At 43.9% G+C, this 26,372-nt stretch overlaps 1 protein-coding gene across 3 annotated transcripts in view; it reads left to right on the top strand.

The window, feature by feature from the left end:
• Positions 1-26,372, top strand: part of LOC126175859 (uncharacterized) — a 616,100-nt gene that overhangs the window by 271,930 nt on the left and 317,798 nt on the right. For all 3 annotated transcript variants that reach the window (XM_049922883.1, XM_049922874.1, XM_049922892.1), the window contains exon 2: positions 15,228-15,304. In XM_049922883.1, the coding sequence (XP_049778840.1) occupies positions 15,228-15,304 (77 nt within the window). The remainder of the gene's footprint in view (positions 1-15,227; positions 15,305-26,372) is intronic.

Genomic DNA, 26,372 nt, shown 5'->3' with positions numbered 1-26,372 from the left:
TCCGGCCGGCTCGATAGGCATATTTGCAAAGCAGATCACTCCTGTTACTTTCATTGCAACTTCCCAGTCTTTATAAAGTTTTTACATTTTAATGTGCGAAAGCTGCAGATGTTGTTGCTAATCTGAAATACTCGAACCGATCAGTTCGTTTATAAGGACATTGTCTAAAAGTAGTTGGGATTTAGAACTGGTTGCCGTTCTTGAGAAGCTGCAATACAAATACTCCAGTTTGATCCTACTTACTCTACGTTCTGTACATTATAGTGTCGTGCACCAACATCAAAATCATCTTGAATATCCATGCCGCTATTGGAAATACGTAGTTACTGTATAAAATTTTCCACGGAATTGGTTTATATATTCTGCGATATAATTCACGGCCAGATTGAGTAGCAGCGGACTGAAAGCAGATACCCAACTTTTACCTCGGTGTCTTTGCTGACCCCCGTAGGGCCTAAACATTTGTCTTGATGTGCTCATATGTGTCCTTGAAAATATAGGTGTCGTATTACAGGACACTTCGCTTGCAAAGAGCCGGCTTCTTGAACCTGCTTGGTACTCAGTCGAAAACCTTTTCGTGGTCCCTAAAACCAATATTGAGTTCTTTCTTGAGACCTTTGAACTTTTCCTTTAGGATTTTAGCGGTATTACTCGCACGTGAAGTGCCTACTGCACCGGCAAGGCAACATTTGTAACGCGTAGTTTTTGTTGGTTTTAAAAGCAGTCATTGACTTACATGGTTAGAGTATACACTGTGTGATCAAAAGTATCCGGACACACCCAGAAACATACGTTTTTCATATTAGGTACATTGTGCTGCCACCTACTGCCAAGTACTCCATATCGGCGACCTCAGTAGTCATTAGACATCGTGAGAGAGCAGAATAGGGCGCACCGCGGAACTCACGGACTTCGAACGTGGTCAGGTGATTGGGTGTCAATTGTGTCATACGCCTGTACGCGAGATTTCCACACTCCTAAACATCCCTTGGTCCACTGTTTCCGATGTGATAGTGAAGTGGAAACGTGAAGGGACACGTACAACACAAAAGCGTGCAGGCCGACCTTGTCTGTTGACTGACAGAGACCGCCGACAGTTGAAGAGGGTTGTAATATGTAATAGGCAGACATCTGTCCACACCATCAGACAGGAATTCCAGACTGCATCAGGATCAACTGCAAGTACTATGACAATCAGGCAGGAAATGAGAAAACTTGGATTTCATGGTCGAGCGGCTGCTCATAAGCCACATATCACACTGATAAATGCGAAACGACTCCTCACTTGGTGTAAGGAGCGTAAACGTTGGACGATTGAACGTTGGAAAAACGTTGTGTGAAGTGCCGAATCACGGTACACAATGTTGCGATCCGATGGCAGGGTGTGGATATGGCGAATGCCCGGTGAACGTCATTGAAGAGCAATTTGGGGATGGCGATTGCATCTTCCAACACGATCGAGCACTTGTTCATGATGTACGGCCTGTGGCGGAGTGGTTACGCGACAATAACATCCCTGTAATGGACTGGCCTGCACAGTATCCTGATATGAATCCTGTAGAACACCTTTGGGATGTTTTGGAACGCCGACTTCATGCCAGGCGTCACAGACCGACATCGATACCTCTCCTCAGTGCAGGACTCCGTGAAGAATGGGCTGCCATTCCCCAAGAAACCTACCAGCACCTGATTGAACGTATGCCTGCGAGAGTGGAAGCTGTCATGAAAGCTAAGGGTGGGCCAACACCATATTGAATTTCAGCATTACCGATGAAGAGCCCCACGAACTTTTAAGTCATTTTCAGCCAGGTGTCCGGATACTTTTTGATCACAGTGTACCTTCAAGCTTAAACACCTTGAAGTCCATACAGTAGGGGAACTTAACTTTAAACGACTGAAAGTTATTTTTAAAGTGTTGTTACAGTGGACCGGTTTCTGCCCACAAGCAAATCTTTAGCGACGTACTGCCGCATTTCTTCATGTCTAGACTCTTGTCTTATGATTGGTGAAAATTGCGCCTTTTACCTTTTCTGGATGCCATTTTAAAGTTTTACACTCAAGATGCTCTACAGCTTGCACAAAACTCGGGAATACTATTTTTGATTATTAAAAGACAGCAAAAAGCTACGATTTAAAAAAAAGTATCCTATGCAGGCGGATCCGAGTTTGTCGTAAGAAATAAAGTTCCTGAGGTCTGATTTTTCCGCAGTTTCGACGTTCTGAGCCAGCTGGTATGTATCGTTAAGTGCATATGGCTGCTACTTTAGAGAGTAGACGGAAAGGGAAGTACTGGTGGCCACTGTCGTTTCAGGCAGTGTCCTTGCAGACGTTGACTAATTTAAACGTTAGCGTGTAGATGCTGCTTATGAACGAAACAGTTTAATTCCCACTTTGCACAAGTCGTTATTTAACAACTTCCCGGGATAATTGATTCCATTCTCAGTCCGATTAAACAAATGTATTGCGCCATCACACTCCGTTTTAAGTGAATATTTGTTGTTTGCTTTTTAAGGACGTTTTATTTTCATTGGAGAGGACACATGCTACCTTGTCTTCCATTCTGAACTTCAAAATTTCTCACCCTCATACACTGAGAAAATCCCTGGTTGATTTTAATAAGTATGGAGCGATCACGCGATTCTTGACATGCGAACGATGCTACTAAGACACTAAATAAATAAAAGGAACAGCGTAAGTATAAATGAAAGCTCATCTCTTTTGTTAGTCTAGTTTTGAATCAGTCGCAAAACAGGAGCAATTGCCGGGTTCGACCATTCACTAGCGATGACAAGACAAAAAGAACATCAGTTGTCCATAGCTCCTCTTCCGTAATAGCTGAATGGATTGTCGCAACAATGATGTTGGTTTACAACAGGCCACCGAGCGAGGTGGCGCAGTGGTTCGACACTGGACTCGCATTCGGGAGGACGACGGTTCAATCCCGCGTCCGGCCATCCTGATTTAGGTTTTCCGTGATTTCCCTAAATCGCTCCAGGCAAATGCCGGGATGGTTCCTTTCAAAGGGCACGGCCGACTTCCTTCCCTAATCCTATGAGACCGGTGACCTCGCTGTCTGGTCCCCTTCCCCGAAACAACCAACCAACCTACAACAGGCCCCCTATTGATGGTGCAGTGTGCACCTGTGGCTCACACTGCCCATTCGCGCTGATGACAAAAAGAATTTCCCACGATTCTCTCTTGCAACATTATAAAAGAAGACTGAATTTCAAAATGGCGCAGAAACGTGGCTGGTATGCTGGAGGGTGGGGTTCCAGTTCTGTTAGGTACCATTAACTTTTTCTTACTTCTTTATCGAAATGACTGATTGCTATTTTTTATCAGTTAATCTATATAAATAAATCATGTTATTTCTAATCCTGTGTCTATCGTTTTAACCGTCGTATTAAATTTTTTATTTTCTCTGATTTTTATTTCCTTTTATTCGTTTTTATTTGGAATCTTTGTTCATGATGTTATAATTATTTTTATTTATCTGTCGTCATACTCTGTTTAAATGTTCAAAAATAGCGATCTATCAGTTAAAATACAGAAGTCGAAATACAGGGTGTCCCAAAAAGAATGACCCGATTTCAAATAGAATTATTTATTAGGAAGAAGGGCTTAACATCAACAAATTGCATACTAAATTTCTCCAAAAAGACAGAAGTTTATACAAATCCATCATAAATGTTCAATATGTCCTCCATTGGCTGTACGGACGACATCTAGCCGATAAGTCGAATTCATCCCAAACAGAGCGTGAGGTGTCTTCTGTCACTGAAGCAACAGCAGCTGATACTCTGGTTTTTAGTTAATCATTGTCACAAGGTGAGGGAGGAACGTAAACACATTGTTTAACATATCCCCACATGAAGAAATCACATGGTGTTAAGCCAGGGGATCTAGGAGGCAAAGAGCGTAAAGCCTGGTCTCGCGGTCCTGTACACCCTATCCAACGTTGAGGCACGTTGGCATTGAGGAAACTGCACACGTTGTTGTCCCTGTGCGGTGGCGTTCCATCTTGCTGACAGATGAAATTGTCAAAGTCGTGGGAATAACCAGTTCCGTAGCATTGCAAGACATGATTGTCCTGTTATGCTTCATTCCTCAAGTTTGTTCCACTGTTTGTCCAGGAACATGTGGCCGGCGAGGACTTTTGCCTTTACAGAGGCGCCCTGTTTCTTCAGACTGTTTATACCACCATCGAATGTTCTTTGGTGGTGGTGGTTTAGCACGAAATCGAATATGAAACGCCCGCTGAACTGCGATCAGTGATTGAATGCGACTAAATTATTTAACACAATACGACTTCTGTTGCGCGGACGCCATATTGCGCGAAGCTGGCTGCACGCTCCAGGTCAGCGCTCGTAGCGATATCTACCGAATTTTTGCGAAACTCTAGACCATGCCGATTACATCTAGCGCGGTTTAAGTTACCTAGTGACATTTGTCTCAACGTTATTACAAGTTAAAATCGGGACATTCTTTTTGGGACACCCTGTATATTGAGTGTGTATTAATGTCGAAAATATATTATTCATTACAAGATGTACAGTTTTTTATGGCGATCGTCGTACAAACATTCAAAACATAAATTTTTCTTGTAGCATGGACAAAAATAATCCAGGTGAAGAGCTGAATGAAAGAAGATTTTATAAATTAAACAAATGAGTAATAGAAGTAACGACTGCAATATCATGGGCGACAATATAAAATGGCGAAGAGGACGAAATTAAATCTTCGGAAGTACATAAAAATAATCAAAATCCAACTGAAAAAAGAGTAAGCGAAATTAAAAATAAGAGCAATTAAAGCTAATATGATGATTAAAATGGAGCAACGAAAAAGTACGTAAATTTATACCACTTAATTGAATAAAAATGGTGATCATGGTCATTTCTATAAAGATGTAATAAAAAATGGTATCGGACGGGAATCGTACTAACAACTTTCAACATACCGGTCAATTAATTTAACCGCTACGCTGTGACATCATTAAGACATTCGTCCTTATTTTAAAGTCGCTATTGGACAGCTAGAAATTATTTTTATCGATTACCCACAAAAGAGCACCCACCACCATATTGGGGTTTCAAGAAGTGGATCACACCCTTGGGGACGCCATGTCGTCAGTGTGCGTGCCTTTGATCTCTGGCAAAGTTTATTAGTGTGAAAAATGTCGTGTTGCACTTAGGTTCGGCCTCCACATTAAACTTTAGTTCCCATAGCTGGCTTAGCTAGTCACTTCATAGTTCGGAAGAAGGCAAAGGCATATCACCAACAAAAGTAAGATGCCTAATACAGCACTGCAGTAACAACCAACCTTCCGCCGATATTTGGTGATATCAACCTTCCCGTTAGGCTGTCGTACATTGGCCGTACTCGGTTCTTTCGGCTGGAATGGCCTGCAGGCGTTCGTCGAGGGCGTTAACCCTTGTAAAACACAATCGCGCCTTGCTCGGCGGGATCGCTTTTTGTGGCGCGCGGCGGCCGGCAGCGCTGCCTTTCTGGGAGAAGTGTCGGCGCTATCTGGCATCGCGTCGCCCGTGATTAAGGTCTCCGGGGCCCGCACAGAGCCGGTATTCACGTTCCGCTGCGGTCGGCCAGCCATTTTCACCACTACTGTCCGCCATTATTAATGATGAACGGCCCGACCACCGCACTTCCGCCGCCAGCGCAACTGCAGTATTATGCCAGCAGCCCGCAGCTCCGAGGCTATGCCCTTGCTATCGCTCAGGCCCTGGCCAGCACTGACTCGCTACTCCTGCCCGATAAAGAAAATCCGTTGCGTTCAAAATCCCAAATACTTAAACGGATGTGTTCTATGGGAAGCGAGAACCGCTGTTAAGTTTAGAACCGTACTGATTTATGTATTTTATTTTAGAATTCGGCTACTAGATGTATCCGTCGCGACAGCCACGCCGACGGGATACATAGAACATAATCTATGACAATAGAAATTCTAGGCGTGTATCTGCGTTCATGTCAACGATGAATGTGTCTGTTGCACTGTTTCAGTTACGTTCATCAAATACCACAAAGCGAAATAGGCCAACGCGAATAGGACTCGATCACTCAGAGTTCCGTACAAACTCAGTTATGTTTATAGACAGTTCATCCACTCCAAGAATCGAATATCTCGACCAGTCTGCCTGTTATCTACATTGATACTGCCAAGACATCGGTCCCAGGGATTCTGAGATGTTCAAGAATATTTTAATGTCAATAATATAAATGTGACATCAAGTCATGCAGGAGGCATGCGACCATTGTTATAATAATCAGCAGTTCTATTTTGCGAATGTTTATTTTACATACAATTTGAAACGCCGTGTCTACGTGCAGAAATCGCTCCTGGATATCTGATGATGTATAAATTCCGAAACGCGCCATATGAGCAATAAAATTATTCCTTGCCATATGTTTGAACTATACCATTGCGTTCCAGTCAACCTGAATGCAGAACTACTGACTGTTTTAATTTCAGGTTTGACGTCGAATAACAAATGACAAAAGAAATACTTTTGCCTGTGAATAATTACAGATTTACAACTTCCGGTTTTTTCCATTGATTATACTGTAAAACCACCATTTTTGTCAAATTTCATGATTCTAGGCCAACGGGAAGTACCGTATGGCATTTGATGTGTGAGTTTGCGAGTATTAAAATACGACATAAATGGCCGTATCTTTTGATTGCATTGACTTAGAAGCTTCAATTTATTACACCTCCAAGGGAACGTATCTTTGGTATGTGACATAAATTTCAACGTGATACGAGTATCCCTCGCTGAGAAAAAGGGTTTTTAACAGTGACGGACAACATAGCGACCCTATAAGGGTTCCGTTTTTGCCGAATGAGACACTGAATGCTAAAAAGGCATTATACACACATTAAGCCTAAGATAACTGTTACATCTACTCTTTCTGCGCATTTGTTATAGTCTCAAGTGAAGGCAATGTTAATTTCTCGTTGATGACAAAGTTAAAGTTGATGGACTCTTAGGTATGTCACTTACGGTAACAATGTGACCTTATGTTGTGACTATTGCGTAGAAACTATTGTCGTAGAAACTTCAAATTATTCCTAGTTGCAAGTCGAATTTTATCTTCTAAAGCTTCTTTCCAATATAGTGTTTGTTAAAACGCCCCAGTACGCATGTGCTGTTGCTCGCTTGTGATGTCGGCGTTATACAAAGTTATGAAGTGTGACAAACACTTGTTCATAAACAACGTTCGTGTGGGAAGAAGAGATAAGTATCTCGTGTTCCCTGTTCACGTCGTCCGGAGTCCGACAAGGGGCACACTGTGCAGCCATACATATCTCTGACATTTAAGGCTTGTCGTCACATATGCTGTTTTATGGATACCTCATGCAAATAGGCAGCAGGCGCATAGAGCGCAGAGTAGTGCGCGAGTCATTGGAATGGCATGTTACCGGCGAATAAATACTGGGAGTCAGTTGCAGATCGTTTGTGCTGAAAGAACGCAGAGGAAGATTTCGTCACGTAATACGAAACAGCCGGGATTTCTCACATTTACAGCTGGAGCTGTGCGAAGGGCGGTAGAGGAAATTTTTCCTGAGCTGGTTCCAAACAGACGTTAACACTAGCTGAACATGCGTTACTGTAAATGGGAAGAAGTTACGCGGTGCACCAGCATGCCCCCCCCCCTCTCTCCCCCTCCATCCCTCTCTCCCCCTCCCTCCCTCTCCCCCCTCCAATAAACCACAACTAGGTTACATAATGTCTACATTCAATTGACTAGCAAGAATTTGTTGTTCTACATCATATATAGCATTTAACATAACATGAGTATGTCGAAACATTGTTTTCAGCAAGCGGTTATATACAAGGTCCGAATATGTTGTTATATCTTTAACATAGTGTAGCTTAACGTCAACTGAGATAAATAACTGCATTTTTCTAAAAAAAAAAAAAAAAAAAAAAAAAAAAGTAAACGACGGAATTTGGATGGCGATTCAAGAGAGTGAAGTGCTGTAACTCTTCTTAACGTTTTCACTCGTCTTTTCACAAAAGTTAAAGGGGAATGCCGTGATAGTGAGATCAAAGTCTACCATAATGCCGCAGTTCCAGTCCTATCTTCGCTGTGCCAGCGTTCTTCGATTTCAACTGTATCACATTTCTAGGATACCCTTGCGTTATACGCAACTGTAGATATTAAAAAGAAATACACTTCTCTTTTCAGTCGCTATCAAATGAAGATAAAGTACCTGTATGTATGTCGTTTATGTCGTTTCACTGAAATAATAAACCGTAGCAGCTGCAACATCTCGATGGGTAAGGAACTTAGTCACAGTGTTACAGTGAATTCCGTTTTGCATATTATGACTTAATCAAAAACCCTGGTTCGATATCATCAAAGTTTTATCATAGTTTTGACAGACGTCCGCTGTAGTAGATAAAAGCGATATGCAACAAAACTTCTAAATAACATTTCGTTATAGAACAGAGTAGTTTCGAAGAAAGCAAACTTTTAATCTGTGGTGTTTACATAATTATGGAAATGATCATATTTGTCATAAACAAGTACTACCAGTTAAGTGGTTCCATAATTGACAGGTTACACCAAGATCTAATATTCCAAAACGACAACCGAAAGTCAAGAAATGAATGATTTAATCGATCTCGGAGTAACAATATCGTGTGTGTGTGTGTGTGTGTGTGTGTGTGTGTGTGTGTGTGTGTGTGTCTGTGTGTGTGTGTGTGTGCGCGACCTGTCAGTAAATCAGACGATATTTATATTTAGCATAAACCTTCCGATTCATATCAAATGGCGAAAGTTTGTTTTAAGTACTTGGTACAATTCGGTCTGCCGCCTGATACTTGTGCTGTCATATTAATAGCGGGAGAAGACAAATGCTACTAACGAATAAAACACTAAGACGTGACACCTCAGGGAACGAATCCAATCTGTTAATAACACATTTGAATAGCGAAGCGGATTGCCTGCCGCAGTGGAAATCGAATGCAGACATGCGAGCACTGTTAACTAAACGGCTTTCCGCTCTGTTTGAGAAAGACGACTCGCGAGAGACCGGCATTATGGAAAGCGCGGCTTTTCCGCGTAGTTGACGGGTGAACGCGGCATTGTCTGGAAATTGGAGACTGCGACCCGGTTAGAGTGCGGACCGGCCCGGTTCTGCGCCGATGGCCGCGCTGTGACTGCGTCCTGTCATGGGACGCTATTCACTCTTACCCCGCTTTCCCGCTCAGCTGCGCGCATTCCGTCTACCTGCCTTTTTATTCTGCCAGCATGCGTTCTTAGCATCGCCGAGTACTGTACAGCTCTCGCGAGTATTACGGGAACCTCGCCAATCGGACTGGGTATCGTGGTTTGGTATTTTTTGATAAACAGCTACATTGACGACACGGCAACATTTACGAAGCTTGTAGTTCCTGCAGTTTTAGTGGTATGACAATCGTACAAGGACTTGGTTCGCGTTAGACTCTACGTCGGCTTTCATTGTCTTCATAATTATTAAACAGTTCTCCCAAACGTTTCGTGACAAAATTGTACATTGGCATAGAATCATAAATGGAATACTTTTAGCCGAGGAACTAATGGCCGTAAATGAATATTTCTGACGAGAAACTGGCCATTTCAAGCCATAGGAAGATGAACTTGGTTCTCAACAAAGATTCGTTCGCACAGAAAAAGTCATTGAGGATATAGTGGTTGGATCGAGTGGGAGAAGATTTATCAATAAGCACTCATCAGCGTGTCCGTGAAATTGAGACTTCGAAGACTACAGTGCGAAGAATACTCGTGGAGCAATAATTAGACACTTGTCATGAAGAACGTGTGCGACTAAGTACGCCAAATGATTTTGAATTAAGAGTTCAGTTGTGTCATTTATAACCCAATTATTGTTTGCAGATTAGGCCGTTTTGAACCGTGATGGCTTCATCAGTAGCCTCAGTAATTAAGGCTGGAGTGATAAGTAATGAAAATCCGTGCACCTTGTTAGTTTCAGAGATCACTAGCAACGTTTCTCTACCAACTTGTGGACTGCCATTTTGAAAGATCAATAGATAGGTCGCAGCCACTCCGCTCTAATGGTGTTCATTCGAGATGTGCTGCCACAATTGGATTCAGTCCCGACTCATCACAATATCATCATCATGTCTGTCCTAACTTAGAATGGCCGATGGGCTTTCCTCCTAATTGCTTCCTTGTTGTACTCCTTCTCGAGGTACATGTGGTGTTGCTGTTCTGTGACGCATACGCTCCTAATCTCTTTCACCTTGTTCCCTCTGATAACAAGAAATCTTTCCGTGTACTACGGCATCGATATTCCTATGTTCCGTCTTGTAAAACTGATACTGCAATGCTTTTGACATTTCATTGGCAGCTTCCATCCTTCGGCGCCTTGACCAGTCCTGCTTAGGTTCAAGCTACCCAGTCCGTCCAGCATATGCTTTTGGTAATTGGAGAGAGCTGTTGCCCGTCTTTTTGATTTGTGTAGATGGACGGGGTGAGGATCATATCGAGTAATGATGCTTCGTGAACTCAAATGTGAGTCCGTGGAGAAAATACGACGTCCTTTTCGCTGAGCCCTATTGAGAAAATTTAGAGAATCGACATTTGAACCTGACTGCGGAACGGTTTTACCACAGTTCGTTTTTCATTCGCTCTTATTGCGAGTGGAACAGGAAAGGAAATGACTAATAATGGTACAAGGTATCTTCCGCCGTAGATGTAAGGAAGTGCACCATCGTACTATCGTAGGGAGAACACAGTCATCCACGACGGACTGTCGTGCGTGCGAAATTGATTGATGTGGCATGTGCAAGAATGTCAGTCCTTCTGGTCATCAAAGGCTCTGTGGACAAGTGAGCAGTTTCGCTGGCTCGTAACTGGCAGCAGGTAGAGTACCAACAGGTGGTTAAAGCGATATGTTTCTCTGTGCTCGCCGGTCTGATGACAAGGCTGCGCGGCCTTTAAATGTCAGCGGCGCGCGATCGGAGCTGCGCGTTCCGGGCCTCCACTGCTCGGCGTCACGCCCCGTAGGCCCGGCTGGCCTTTCACGTTCTGATGCCGGGGCGGATAGGCAGCAGCCCGCCGCGCAGCGCCTGCAGCCGCAGCTGCATCCCGGCGCGCCGATCTGTCTCGGCTGTCGCCCATTGTTCGCTGCGATCCACTTTCTGTGGCGCGGGTGGCGCCCGCCGCGCACGAGATGATGGCCACATTGTGTGTGGGAGGGGCACGCCCGGCCGCTTAGGGCACCAGACCGCTGCGCTCAACTGCTTTGTCTCCGACCGCCCCGCGCCAAGCCGAGCGCGGTTTCCGCGACCGGTTTCGTCATTCTGGAGTGGGCGGTGCGCGCGCCGCCAATATGGTTGCTGAGTCATCGCCAGGACGTTAGTCTGACTGATCGAGGACACGCCACTCGTCTTCTGCGCCATACGTCTGTACTGTACTGCCTTGCCCTCCCCTCGCTGCCGACAAGGTTTCGAGCACCACTCCGGTTCTGTCTGCCTTCTATTCTCGGTCGTGGATCATGCAGTCTGCGTTTACAATCGGCAGTCCAGAGCTGATCGACAGCATAACGCGTAAGACCACTACGCTCCATACAGTGATGTCAGTCGTAGCTGGATTCAGCTCGCGCGGCGAGCTAACGATCGCTAGATGGTACACCAGTCAGCCTTGGCTTGACTACTGTCACCATTTGCACAGCAGCCAGGACCCCCCCCCCCCCCATTTCCCCCGCCCTTTCTCTCTCTCCCCTAAACAGTGTAAAATATGAAAATTTCCTGAATAAATTATTTACGATCGACAGAGTATACTATGAAAGGATGGAAATGAGCGTTCGGCGTCATTGGCCGGGAGGCCCCTTACGGGGTAGGTCCGGTCGCCTTGGTGCAGGTAATCCCAAAAGAAAGGTCTCCTATTTTTTTTATAAGTACCTAGACCTTTTTATTTCTACAATAGTTTACATCAGTTTACAGCTTGAACATTTAGCTATTTTTCGATATAATCACCATTTCTGTTGATGCATTTTTGTAGACACTGTGGTAGTTATTGTAGCCCATGTCGTACCACCTCGCCGCCGTGCTTTTCAGAAAGTTATGAACCTTTTCTTTCACCATGTCGTCGGAGCTGAATCGCTGGGACCGCAATTAACGCTGACAGGTAATGTGAGACTCCGAAAAAACTCAAACGGGCAATTTAGAGCCGGAGAAGAGGAATGTTGAGCAAGGGCGTACACATTCTCCATGACAACGTTCGCCCACACATCGCTCGGCAAACCGCTGGTCTCCTACAACAGTTTCAGTGGAACATAATCACCCACCAACCCTATAGTCCTGACTTATCTCCCAGTGACTATCACCTGTTCCCTACGTTAAAAGAATATTTGGCCGGAAAGTGATTAGCTCCGATGACGAGGTGAAAGAAGAGGTTCATAACTTCCTGAACAGCATGGCGGCGAGCTGGTATGACATGGGCATAAGAAGCTGCCACAGCGGTCTACAAAAATGCATCGACAGAAATGGTGATTATGTCGAAAAATAGCTAAATGTTTAAGCTGTAAACTGATGTAAACCATTATAGAAATAAACAGGTCTATGTACTTATACAAAAATAGGAGACCTTGCTTTTGGGATTACCCTCGTACATTCGACGCCACATTGGGCGACCTGCGCGCCGGGTGGGGATGAAATGAAGAGTATACTATGAAAAGACGTCAAGCATTGTACGAGAGTGCAAAGTTTTTTAGTGGGTTGAAGGGGGTTATTATTCACCTCTACCCATTTTTCGCGTTAGACATACAAAGCAAGCCCGCACTCATTGATTTCACATAACCATGACTCCTGCAGGTATACTTATCTTCTCGTAATCGCTTTGTCCAGGATTGCAGGTTCGTGGGTACGTATCATTCAGGATGTGATTTTTGTTCGTTGTTGTTTTTATCATTAAGGTCAGCACAAAGTACAAACATTCCTGTGTCGCACTTCAATATGACCGTCATCAGCGTTGCCAATATACTATTACGTACAAAGTCAGCACAATCTGTGTTGCTCCTTTCGCCTTGCTGACAAATCAAACTCATGTAACAGCAGAATTAAAAATATTTTATTAAATCAAATTATCGTTCTTAAAATTTAAAATTGCTCCGAAGGCCAGTTATCAACATGATCCAGTGGATCAAAATAGAATCGAAGATCAGGGCTGTGAACAGTGATAAGGTACTTCTGATGAGAAACATGGTGATGAGCTTACTTCATATTAGTTGATAGTTCCACGATGTACTGAAAAATGGCACCTTTACCTCATATTTCGCGTTCTTGCTATCGCCAAATTTTTCAGTATGTGTACATGTAAGCAGTGGTAAATTCGAAAAACATGTTTGCCAGCATTAGTAACGCATCTGGTGTTCGTGTAAGGGAAAAGCTTTTCAAGGAAGATTTGTACAAATTTGGGGATGATTTGGATAACTACGGCTCAGATGAAGATCCTGTACGCAAATGCGCTTCAAAAATTGTTGCTAGTCAGGTAAATGTGAATAATAAAGCAACTAAACAATGCTGAATTGGGCTCCTAACCATAGTGTGCGTGAATTTACGTGACAAGGAGATGATAGAAAAGTTTAAAGTCATCCTTAACATTGTTTTGGTGCTCTAGTAGGTGTTTGATAACATGGTTATACTTTATTAATGCAGAAATTATTAACGCAAGTCTTAGTAGCAAAAACTGAAACAATTCGGACCTTTGAAATTTGTATTTTTGAGAAGTTGAACAATAAAACACTCAGTTTGGAAGTAAACAATGTTAAGTACCCACTAACACATTTTTAAGAATAAAATAGTGCGTGAAATTTACCATTTTATATTTCATCACCGTAGATATATTTGAAAGTAATGACATATGGATAAAAGAGTCCCGTTGTGTCTACTTGAACTACCTTATTAATGACGTCTTGTTGCAACACTACTTCGTAGTTTATCAAAATAACCAACTTGTCCCTCACTATTGTTTACAGCCGACTCTTTCAATTCGAGGAGCCTCACAGATTGCTGGTACTGTTCGCTTGCAAATCATATTGACAGTACTTTCACTGAAGCGGACTGATTTGGAGATAGGAGGGCTAAAAACATGAAAAACGAAAATCACTACAAAAATTTTTCAAGATAAAAACCAGATTGTAATTGTTCGATATATCATATGACTGCATTTGTTTATTATCATACAAATTTGGATTCGATTTTTTCCAGAGTATTTCTTAAGTTATCGATGTGACATTTAATTAGTATTAATTTAAACATCGGCTTTTTTTATGAAACATGTTTCCTAAATGGAGATATTTTGGCCTCGTACACCGATTGTGGTACATGAAGTATGAAGTAGCTAAATGCTTTTTAAAGAGATAATATTTCCTACCCCCCCTCCCCCCCCCCACTCCCTGAAAAAAATATTATGTCACTTAGAACGAGAGGTTGATACGACTTCTAGTAAATTTTGGGGATAACTTTTGAACAGAAAACCAGATTTGAAAACTTATATGTTAAAATTTGATAAAGTAGATGTAAGTAAAAGACCGCTAATTTCAAGCAATTTAGTGTGTGTTATTTTACAGCAGAATAAGTTTTTATTGAGCACGACATTCTATGTTTTGATGAACAAAAAGCCTTCTATCGATTAGATGGGCCGCGCGGGTAGCCGCGTCGTCTGGGGCGTCTTGCCACAGTTCGCGCGGCTCCGCCCGACGGGGTTCGAGTCCTCCCTCGGACATGTGTGTGTGTGTGTGTGTGTGTGTGTGTGTGTGTGTGTGTGTGTTTTCCTTAGCGTAAGTTAAAGTTAGATTAAGTAGTGTGTAAGCCTAGAGACCGATGACCTCAGCAGTTTGGTCTCATGGGAACTTACCACCACTAATCAGAAGTACGAAGCCACGCAAGTTATTCTGAAAGAATCTGTCCCATTGTTGTTTTAATTTGTTCCATAGTGGTTCTACGCCTTTCCATTATTGTGAACCGGAATTGGAATTCGATCCCGGATATCTGGAATACGGAAGATCAGTGGAGGGAGTGACAGGCTGGAACAGTGAGATGGCTACGAGGCGCGGCCATATGGCGGAGGTGATGGGGCTATGCAGGCTATGGACAGAAATTCGGCGCGTCAGATAGCTTTAATGTGGCTGACGCTGTAGTTTGTAGCGCCGCGATGTGTGACGGGTGTAACAGCGGCGCTCTTTTCTGTTGTTTCAGGACTCGGGTGCCGGCGGCTCGCTGGACGAGGAAGACGGCGCCCGGGGTTCCAACGCCACCAACACACCTACCCGAAGGTCAGTCTGGGCACCACACCACTGGGCCGTTCATCTCACTCTCCGCAGCCAGTCCACTGCCGCTTAAGTAAATGTTTTTCCATGCTAGCCTATCCCGTGCGAGCCTTTTCACCTCTGCATAACTGCTGCAACCAACAGCCGTGTGAACCTGCTTACTGTAGTCAGGCCTGTGACTGCCTGTACAATTATTACCTTCCACTACCGAGTTAACTATTCCCTGGTTCCTCTTAACCTTTGCTGTCCCTCTAAGTCAAATTGTGTGATAAACATCTTGTTCCCCGTATTCGATTCAGTACCTCTTCATATGTAGCTCGATCTGCCATCTAATCAATAGCATTCTTATCTGGCACCTCATTTCAGAAGCTTGTATTTTGTATATTGATTATCGCCCACGTTTAAGTATCATTTTGCAGTGCAACGTGCAACAGGGTGATGTTCTTGACATCCTTTGACATTGTTGTCACCCCTAGACAATTCAACTTTTTTCTAAGGACATGTGGGACTGCAACACCATTGAACATAATCTAACCCCCATGGTATACGTGTTGAACCACTAGGAACCATTGAAAATCATTCGACGAAGTTTGTACATGCTCTGAAGAAGGAAAGGCTGCTTATGCTTTCATCTCTCCTTTGCCGCGCCCTCCTGTGGCATGTGAACGAGGGGAGGGAGGTTCCGACATCTACACGTACTTGAAAAGAATGGCGATAGGTTCCTCTAAGACACCCGTTCGGCAACATCCTCGGTGCTATCTGTGCACCTTTGTTGGGCTCTTTAAATATCCCTCCCTGTGTGGAGACACGCATTCACGGATTCCTAGGCGCTGGTGGGAAAGGCAGCCCTTTCCATCCCCAGATTTTGCATGAGTCCGACAAGTGCTGGTCCAGTGGCGTAGCTTCAGTCATCTGTTTTTTTTTTTTTTTTTTTTTTTTTACGCGCAGTTATATTATTTTTCAGTTACAGGTGGCACCACCACTAGCACAAATGGCAGCCTGATATCGGCAACTATAGCTGCGCGTCAAGGAATTGAAATAGGTCTAGGGGATGTTAATAGATATGTTTTGTGACCCAACAACCAATTCCTCTACTTTTTCTGGCTGGGAGTTTGTACAATTTATATTTCGACCCATGGCTTCCCAAGTATGTTCAATTGGGTTTAAGTCAGGGCTGTTGATAGGACACTCAATTACTGGGATGCCCACTGCATTGAGACGATCTTGGACGACCTGTGTGATGTGAGGTTGAACATTATCCTGCATCAGTCGAAGAATGGTCCAAATGCTGCAGCCTCCCACTTGCTGTCAGACTCTCCTGTCTCATCTCAGTAGCGGTTGGTGTTCGTCGGAGCAAGTTGCATGACAATGAGGGGTGCTTTCCTGTTTAAGTTGATGCGTCCCCAAATCATGACAGATCGACCCACAAATAAGAGGTGTGGAAGAAATGAAATTTGTATGATTCCTCACCTCTGATGATAAACACGGATCCTGCCGTCATGGCCCTTCTTGAAGATATGTGACTCGACTTTGAAGAATACTTAATGGCAATGCTCCATACCCCCACTGCATATGTTAATCGTCACCTCGCCGCACGATGTGTATGGGTCAACTTTGGCACCTTCATTGACTTGCACAGATGAGTGCACATTTTCTACAACCATCGCCAAACTGTCTGCATTGGCACTGCTTGACTAGTAGCAGCAGCATGGTGATTGGTTAGAGTCTACGTTGTCCGTTGGGCTGCCTGCCGACCAGTAGCACCATCGTCCCACAGTGTAGTGCAGTGGCAATGGCTCGACTTGACGGCGCGTGATAAGATCAGTCTGCCAGTGTTACTGCATTGTGTGACACGCCTAACATATTTCCTTGTATCACTGTGACTTGCCATCTCCAGACAGAGCAACGGCTTGGCTAATCTCAGTGAAGGACAGCTGTCTCCATACCATAATTCTGTAAAACAAAAATAAACATTCCACCTCTTCTGTGCTGAACGAGCCAAAGCCTAAGGCAAATATTGTTATTTGTGGAATCCTTACCACGCTCCGAAAACGCTGATAAAAACAGGAGTAGGAAACATTCCTCACTGTGCAAGAGCTGCCTGCAGGATGATTTGCTTCTGCGTTGAAATTAAACAGCTGAATGGTACTAAGTCGTTGCACTAGCCCAGGCTGGCGAAATTTGAGGGGTGTCGATAGGATTGCCTATTCCGCCGGCACCTAGGAAACTGTGACAGGATGTTTTTGTACATGGCCATTTTTAAAGTGCTCAACAAAGATGCGAAGGGGGCACCGGGGGTATTGCTGAGCTGGGATGTGCTAGACTGACCGTTTGCCGTTTTATTCACGCTTGTATCAAAGTCACACTACTCCTGTATACACGCCACAGAAGGATGCAGAAAAGGAGGTATGAGAAAGCATAAATACCCTTTTATGCTTCGAATCGCGTTTAATTTTCGCTGAATGATTTTGAACGGTGCTTAGTTGTATGTCAGAGCATCTTTAGAGAACAGTTAAACCTTTTGGAAAGTGCGAAGGTCGTCAATAAAATCGTCCTGTTGCACATCGCAGTGCAGACTGTCATTTTTGACTGCGAAATGTGTGAAAATGAATGCTCCAAAGGAAGGGATGGTTTCATTCATGCAGTTTATGCCACCAGCTGGGTCTTTTTCTCCTCGTTTCTGAATGGTGGTGTGTCTGTAATGTTTTCCTTAACCACCCATGACACCAATGAGAGAACTTCGTGATTTCAACTCTGAGCGTCGAGGGTCTGACCTCCCGTCGCACAGACATCAAAAGAACGAGTGAGCTGTGAGTAACGGAACGCGTGACGACCTTCACATGATACGACAGGCCCACGGCGGCGTTGGGCGCCACTGTGCTGAAGTGTGCTGCCAGTGTGTCTTCATTAACACACCGTAAGTCTCACATGAACTTCTGAACTGCGACCTTTCTTTTTTTTTACACCTTGCTGTTTGAAGCGTCGCCGAGCCTGAAGGTAATGTCGCACGACACCACGCTTGTGACACTGGGAGAAAATGACTAGGTTAAAAAATAGTGACCTTATAATATTGTTGCACAGTTTAGTTTTCAGACGCGACATTACACACCCGAGGCCTGGCAACCCATGCGAAAAGGTATCACTGAGATGATGTCTGCGATTTGTTTTTGCTCACATGTTCATGTCATGATTTAAGCAGTTGCAATACACAGGAACATTGGCTTAGTCAGTGGCTCAGTGTAAGGACTCGTCACTCAGTATACAGAATTTTTGCATTTGTTGGCGTTTCATTGGTGTATCTGCTAAAATACAGCCTGCTTGTGAACATACCATAAATTCGTTGCCAGTTGATGTAGCATATTACGTAGTTAATTGAGTTCTTTTGGAAAAGCCAAATTTACTTAATAATTGTTTTCAATTATTTTTCTCTCCTAACATTATCCATCAGCCAGATTCAAAAACAAAGACGGGAAACACCTAATTCATGGCCCAAGTGTTTGTATTTCGGTTTTTTTATATCGAATTTTGTTTAGTTCGTCCATGACAGTTTGCTGAAGTGCCATTAGCTAAGTTCTGTTAAATAATTCGGACATAATTTTTATTGTCATTTTCTACTAAGTACTTTTTCGCATAACCAACCCTTGTTAACAGTGGGGTGGAAATAAACATGTGCTAGAAGGAAAAATCTGCTCAACAATTATATCTTCGTGGTATGTGAAACTTCGCGAGAATGTTCGATGTTTGCGGCGGATAATGCCTAACCCACCAGCGTCATGGCGATGGCGACATTCCTACATCCTACTATCCACTTTTGACGGGACCCGATCTGACACAGTTGAATTTCTCATGTGACCGGCGCCACGCGTATTGAGTGAGCGCCCCTTTGCGTGAGCGGGCCTGGGAATCCTTTCACAACGATGATGTCATACCATTCAAACGGGTGTAGTCTGTGAAACGCCTGGCTCGTGAGAAACGAAGTTACCAAATGCATTGCCTGCAATCTACGGTTGGCTGTCACCATGTGGAAAATTTCCAGAATTCATTGAGAAAGACCGCCGGTGCTACTTAGACTCATTGTCCAAACTGATACGCGTGGCACAGTACCTGTATTCGAGGTATTTAGTTTTGCCAGTGTGTATGTCCAGCAGTACGCAGCCCTTTTTGTGCGGGTTCACTGGATCTTGGCCAATAAGATTTGCTGTGGCGAAAGCGCCTTCTTCAGCTCCGAATGAGTTTTTGTACTTCACCCGGCCCTTAGCAGAAGATGGCAGCACGGAATAATATCTCTTCGTGCTTAGGTTCATGTGAAAAGAATCATTTCAAAAAACAAACTCTTTGTTTGCCATTATTGTTGGTTTTGGCAGACACCAACCACGATAAAACGTTATTATGGGTTTCGGCAGACACCAACTACGATTAAACTGAAACAAATCACTGAATGGTGACACTTTGCATCCCTACAGTATCATGAAGACGTTAAGGCGCTGCCGCTGTCAAAGATACGATGCCTCGCAAAGTTATGCTACACAAACAGGGTGTTCAGTAATTCATTGGGAGTTTCACGTAATAAATCAGTCCACATTACTTTATGCTGGTAAGAGAGCTTGGAGTTTAATGATGACAAAATTATCTATGCTAATTGTAGTGCTGCGCTCATTGAAGCCTGGAATTACAGCGTTGAGTTATAGCACTGTCGACGAAGTATATTCTTTCGAATTTACTGTTTGACTTATTCAGGCAGTTGCTATGTAACTTTTCCTGCCTTATTTCGTGGTCCGGCGAGGCAGTGTTCTACAGTATTCGAAGTCTCTCATTCAGAACTAGATCCTCCACTTCCCCACGTCCCACCATATGTTTTGAGTCATTTCTTTAAAATGTCCGCCCCCAGTAGCTGAGTGGTCAGCGCGACACAATGCCAGTCCTAAGGGCCCGGATTCGATTCCCGGCTGGTTAGGAGATTTTCTCCGCTCAGGGACTGGGTGTTGGGTTGTCCTAATCATCATAATTTCATCCCCATCGACGCGCAAGTCGTCGAAGTGGCGTCAAATCGCAAGACTTGCACCCGGCGAACGGTCTACCCGACGGGAGGCCCTAGTCACACGACATTTTTATTAATTTCTTTAAAATTGTCAACTAAATTTTGTAAAAAAATAACAGTTTTCTTTAAAAAGGCATATATGTGACCTCTTTAGCAACTGCTTCTTTAGCATTATCTTCTTCTGGATACTCACTCATAATTTAGTATAACAGTAACACACATTTAGATGTTCAGTATCAGAGCGTACGCCTACTGAATATTTTGACAGTGTGTATGCCCTTGTAATGATCTCTCGCGGTACTTCACAAATTGTTTGTAAATATTTGTATGCAGTGAGAATAACGGGGTGAACTTAGTTACTTGCATCGTCGAAACTACGCTGAGCGGCCGCGCGGTTTAGGCGCCATGTCATGGATTGCGCGGCTCCTGCCGGAGGTTCGAGTCCTCCCTCGGGCATGGGTGTGTATGTTGTTCTTAGCATAAGTTAGTTTAAGTAGTGTGTAAGTCTAGGGACCGATGACCTCAGCAGTTTGGTCTCTTAGGAATTCACAAACATTTGAACGTTTGACGTTGAGCGCCTGTAAGCTACACACACGCACTCGCACGCGCGCGCGCGCGCGCGCGTAGAAACGATGCCAAACAGTATAGATTGTACTGCGAAGCAGTTAACGCACCCTTAACACGGTACGTATGACAGTGTATACATTGTCACATACCATTCCTTCCTCGTCACTGGTACGAGGAGACTTTAAAAAGTAAGTTACGTATTACTATGGCACGTTAAGTAACTTTTATTGAATGCTGCAATATCCTTCAAAGTGACAATAGATAAAAAACTATAAGTATAGTCACCCAGGCTCTGTTAACAACGGTCGGAGTGTTTCACCAGTCGTTACATTTCTCAACGATAGAAATCCGCTCCTTCGTAGCGAAGCCATTCGAGAATCGCTGTGTGAACGTCCTCATTGTTGGAAAATCTCTGTCCGCCTCAGATGTTCCTCCTCGAATACCTGGACCTCGTTCTTTGTAGTCGATGTCGATGGTCTTCCTTCCCGATCAGCAACGCCCAACCCTGTGCGGTCTTTGTGAAATTGGCAGCACCAGTTCACTAAGTCTGGCTACAACATTGCATTTGGTCCACACAGCACCAGAATTTCACGTGGTCTTCGTACGGTGTACATGTTTTGGCCACATGAATTATACTGTCCCTAGTACTTCAAGTTTGGAGTACGTTTCCAGTACTGCAGAAGTTACTCCCACTCTGTGGTGTACCTGTTATCTGCACCACAGCAGGAAAGTCGGCACATGTTCTCTCTCATGAGGGTCTGGCACTCTTGTAGCGCAACGGTCTTAGCATGGGGTAACGTGTGGAACTTGCTTTCTGAAGTCCCTACGTACTTCTGAAAGGTAGGCTCACTGAAATATTGAAATACCAGTTTACTTTTGCGAAACTTATGCACTTTTATAATTTTAATAATGGCTGTATTTGGAATAAACGTAGTTCTTGGGATAAGAGTAATTATGGGGTTGAAGTGAGAAGATCTTTAAAAATGAACCGAACGACATGAATTTATGATGCATCCTTGTATATAAATTTCCACGCACGCAATTTTAAACAAAATTCTTTACGGAGCGTTGGTGTAAACGATATTTGATATAAGAAAGTAATCTTCGTGTATTTTTTGTTTTTGATTTTCTTTAAAAGATACAGAAATGTTAGTTGATTTAGTTGCTCTTGAAAAGATTACATGCAGTTGCCCTTGAGTAAAGTCGGGATTTGGTAAATACAATCCTGCTCTTTGAAGCGTTTGTCCCTGCGATTTTTTTATAGCGATCGCGAATGCAGTTTATTGGGCAACTGCCTTCGTTGACAATTGAAAACGCGTTTGTGGATCGGATGAGTTTTTCTTCTGTCAATCAGATGAGCACTAACTGGAAACAGGGAACCTGTGCGAAACTTTGGCACCTCTGTAGTTGTAAATAATAACAGTATTAGAAATAAGTGTTGGGATGAAGGTAGATGGCGACAATGATAAATATATTTGTGTATGTCCAAAAGTATATTCATTTAGAAAAGACAACGTGCACGACTGCTGTGGTCACGGTTATTTCCATGAAAATGCTGTGTACAAATTATCGAGTTAATAAGTACTTGAACATAAATAAAATGGCGAATGTAATAAAATAATACGAAAAGAAAGTCTCTTATTCGTGATTAATAAGCTAGCTTCGTAAACTATCGTTAGAAGCCGGGCGTCCATGATGCCCTTTTGCCAACGATAGTTAAAAGTCTCTTTTATAATAAATCTTCTCCACAAATAGTAAGTAGTAGTGCAAAATCGGAGCACAGTGTCAGAAACCGCATAAAAACTTTTCTGACGATACCTCATTCATATCTGTGCGATTAATATGTGCTGAAAAATAGGTATGTTGACTTGAGAATTAATAAATATGATAAAAAATAGATATATCTTTTCTGAAAGATTTTTCTACACAGTTTTCATTGGTTACAAAGTCAGGCAGAATAGGAAACGTTCTCATACAACAATCTGCAAACACTTTATGAAAGAGCATCACACGATTTAGTAGAAATGTTAATAAGTATAAAACAAAAATGGCTCTGAGCACTATGCAACTTAACTTCTGAGGTCATCAGTCGCCTAGAACTTAGAACTAATTAAGCCTAATTAACCTAAGGACATCGCACACATCCGAGCCCGAGGCAGGATTCGATCCTGCGACCGTAGCGTTCGCTCGGCTCCAGACTGTAGCGCCTAGAACCACACGGCCACTCCGGCCGGCTAAAACAAGTTTAACGGATATTAAAAAGGTACTTGGCATTTTTTATGTGTAATAAGAGCTGTAAAGAATTGAAAACTTGCGTAGCGTATCCGATATATTCATGAATTTATTCTGAAGTGTCACAATGAATTTGTTCTTTGTTGTTTATGATTAAATGCTTTTTCTTACTTAATATTTAGGAGGAGAATAGCATGTCTCTTCGTATAGGGACGAAACATAGTTTAATGTGAGCGAATAGTAAATTACGAAAGTCATACTTGCTAAGAGTACGCTGTTGGCTAATATAAAGATCTGCTTTATGTTTTCTTTTAGAATTGTGGCTGTCGTAGTGACGGCTACGAAACTGAAGGGGAAATGAGTGGAGTGTGGAGCTTTCTACGTAGGTAGCGTGTTATCTAGGTAATGTAATTAGTTGCCGCAGTTTGGTAGCGGTTGTGGGAGGCACGGTGAGTTTACAGTTTCTAAGATGATTCGCCAATCATTGGGGACGTCAGTGCCGGCTGTTAACTGCAATCTGTGTGTCTCGCGTTACAGACCGGATTATTTGATAGATATTGTTCAATGTGTACTGTACTGGACGACTGGCCTGAACAGTCATAAATAGTCATAAAAATGAAATTACTTGATTTCTTTCACCATCATGATCATCATCATCATCATCATCATCATCATCATCATCAACATCGATGTTTTAGAAACCCTGCAAATGTGTCATTAATGTTTAAATAGTTAAACACTTTTCCAGTTGTGTTATTTGACGCATATCACGATTAGTTTAAAGAATTTATTCCCATTTTCAAGTGCAGCTATTTACGTTGGTTTTTTATGTGACTTCTACGTGTTTGTTGTTCTATCCATCTTGCTCTGTAGTTTCTCTTTATGGTGTTACTGTATTGGAAAACATAAGTCTTGTGTTTTTTCACGCTAATGTCATGTAATAGTAATTTTGTCGCAAATACCGATATTGTGCCTCGTTCATTTCGCAGCAATTCACACAGTCGCAGACAATCAATTTAGTTTACGTAAAATCAAAATTGGTACACAGATATTACGACAGTATGGCTTCTCAAAGAGTTCGAAAACAGAGTTGTTTCGTTTTTCGTTGATTATATTATTCACATCATAACTTCTATCAGTAACACCGTTGACTACTTAATTATCGATTATGCTTTGTATTCTATTTTATACTATTTTGTTGCAAATACTGAGTGGCATGGACGAAGAGATAAACATATTTATATATGATTATAACTATTGCATACAGAAAAAAACATTTGCTACTTGTCACTGAGAATTTCTCGTCCTGACTATTGGTGATGTACAAAAATTTCCAGCTCCTCCATTCAGTTTTACGATCGCCGTGAAATCATAAAAAGACGACTGCAGGGCTGCACAGACAGAACAACAGACACAGCCGCAAAGGAGTGTGGACGGGAAGCCTTGCAGGGAGCAACTGCCGGAACGAGCGCATCGGCGCAAAGGCTCCCGGCTGGGCTGCGACACGGGGCGGCAACAGGTCCCGCGGCGGGTCCCTGCGGCGCCACACGCCCACCGCCTTTGTTCTGGCTACGGCTACACGAATAACGCTGTTTTATGGCTGCCGGTACAGTCCGCGCCGGCACGCTCTCCTGTGTGTACACCGCGTCACACTCCCGTGTCTCCATTACCATCCCAGAACCCGATCCAGTTGCAGCTTGCCTATCTCACGGCTTCCAGGGGCAACAAAACTTTTTTTTTCTTCAAAATTTCACACAATTTAAAAATTTTAAATGCTGTCATAATGTACTCATTAAGAGCTACAATGTTATGTTATTATATTGCCTCAATCGTGGTGTTTTACTCGTTGAGCAAATTCTCGTGAAAATACACTCCTGGAAATTGAAATAAGAACACCGTGAATTCATTGTCCCAGGAAGGGGAAACTTTATTGATACATTCCTGGGGTCAGATACATCACATGATCACACTGACAGAACCACAGGCATATAGACACAGGCAACAGAGCATGCACAATGTCGGCACTAGTACAGTGTATATCCACCTTTCGCAGCAATGCAGGCTGCTATTCTCCCATGGAGACGATCGTAGAGATGCTGGATGTAGTCCTGTGGAACGGCTTGCCATGCCATTTCCACCTGGCGCCTCAGTTGGACCAGCGTTCGTGCTGGACGTGCAGACCGCGTGAGACGACGATTCATCCAGTCCCAAACATGCTCAATGGGGGACAGATCCGGAGATCTTGCTGGCCAGGGTAGTTGACTTACACCTTCGAGAGCACGTTGGGTGGCACGGGATACATGCGGACGTGCATTGTCCTGTTGGAACAGCAAGTTCCCTTGCCGGTCTAGGAATGGTAGAACGATGGGTTCGATGACGGTTTGGATGTACCGTGCACTATTCAGTGTCCCCTCGACGATCACCAGTGGTGTACGGCCAGTGTAGGAGATCGCTCCCCACACCATGATGCCGGGTGTTGGCCCTGTGTGCCTCGGTCGTATGCAGTCCTGATTGTGGCGCTCACCTGCACGGCGCCAAACACGCATACGACCATCATTGGCACCAAGGCAGAAGCGACTCTCATCGCTGAAGACGACACGTCTCCATTCGTCCCTCCATTCACGCCTGTCGCGACACCACTGGAGGCGGGCTGCACGATGTTGGGGCGTGAGCGGAAGACGGCCTAACGGTGTGCGGGACCGTAGCCCAGCTTCATGGAGACGGTTGCGAATGGTCCTCGCCGATACCCCAGGAGCAACAGTGTCCCTAATTTGCTGGGAAGTGGCGGTGCGGTCCCCTACGGCACTGCGTAGGATCCTACGGTCTTGGCGTGCATCCGTGCGTCGCTGCGGTCCGGTCCCAGGTCGACGGGCACGTGCACCTTCCGCCGACCACTGGCGACAATATCGATGTACTGTGGAGACCTCACGCCCCACGTGTTGAGCAATTCGGCGGTACGTCCACCCGGCCTCCCGCATGCCCACTATACGCCCTCGCTCAAAGTCCGTCAACTGCACATACGGTTCACGTCCACGCTGTCGCGGCATGCTACCAGTGTTAAAGACTGCGATGGAGCTCCGTATGCCACGGCAAACTGGCTGACACTGACGGCGGCGGTGCACAAATGCTGCGCAGCTAGCGCCATTCGACGGCCAACACCGCGGTTCCTGGTGTGTCCGCTGTGCCGTGCGTGTGATCATTGCTTGTACAGCCCTCTCGCAGTGTCCGGAGCAAGTA

This window comes from Schistocerca cancellata, chromosome 1 (assembly GCF_023864275.1).
Source record: "Schistocerca cancellata isolate TAMUIC-IGC-003103 chromosome 1, iqSchCanc2.1, whole genome shotgun sequence".
NCBI lineage: Eukaryota > Metazoa > Arthropoda > Insecta > Orthoptera > Acrididae > Schistocerca > Schistocerca cancellata.
This window is presented reverse-complemented; position numbering and strand designations above follow the sequence as displayed.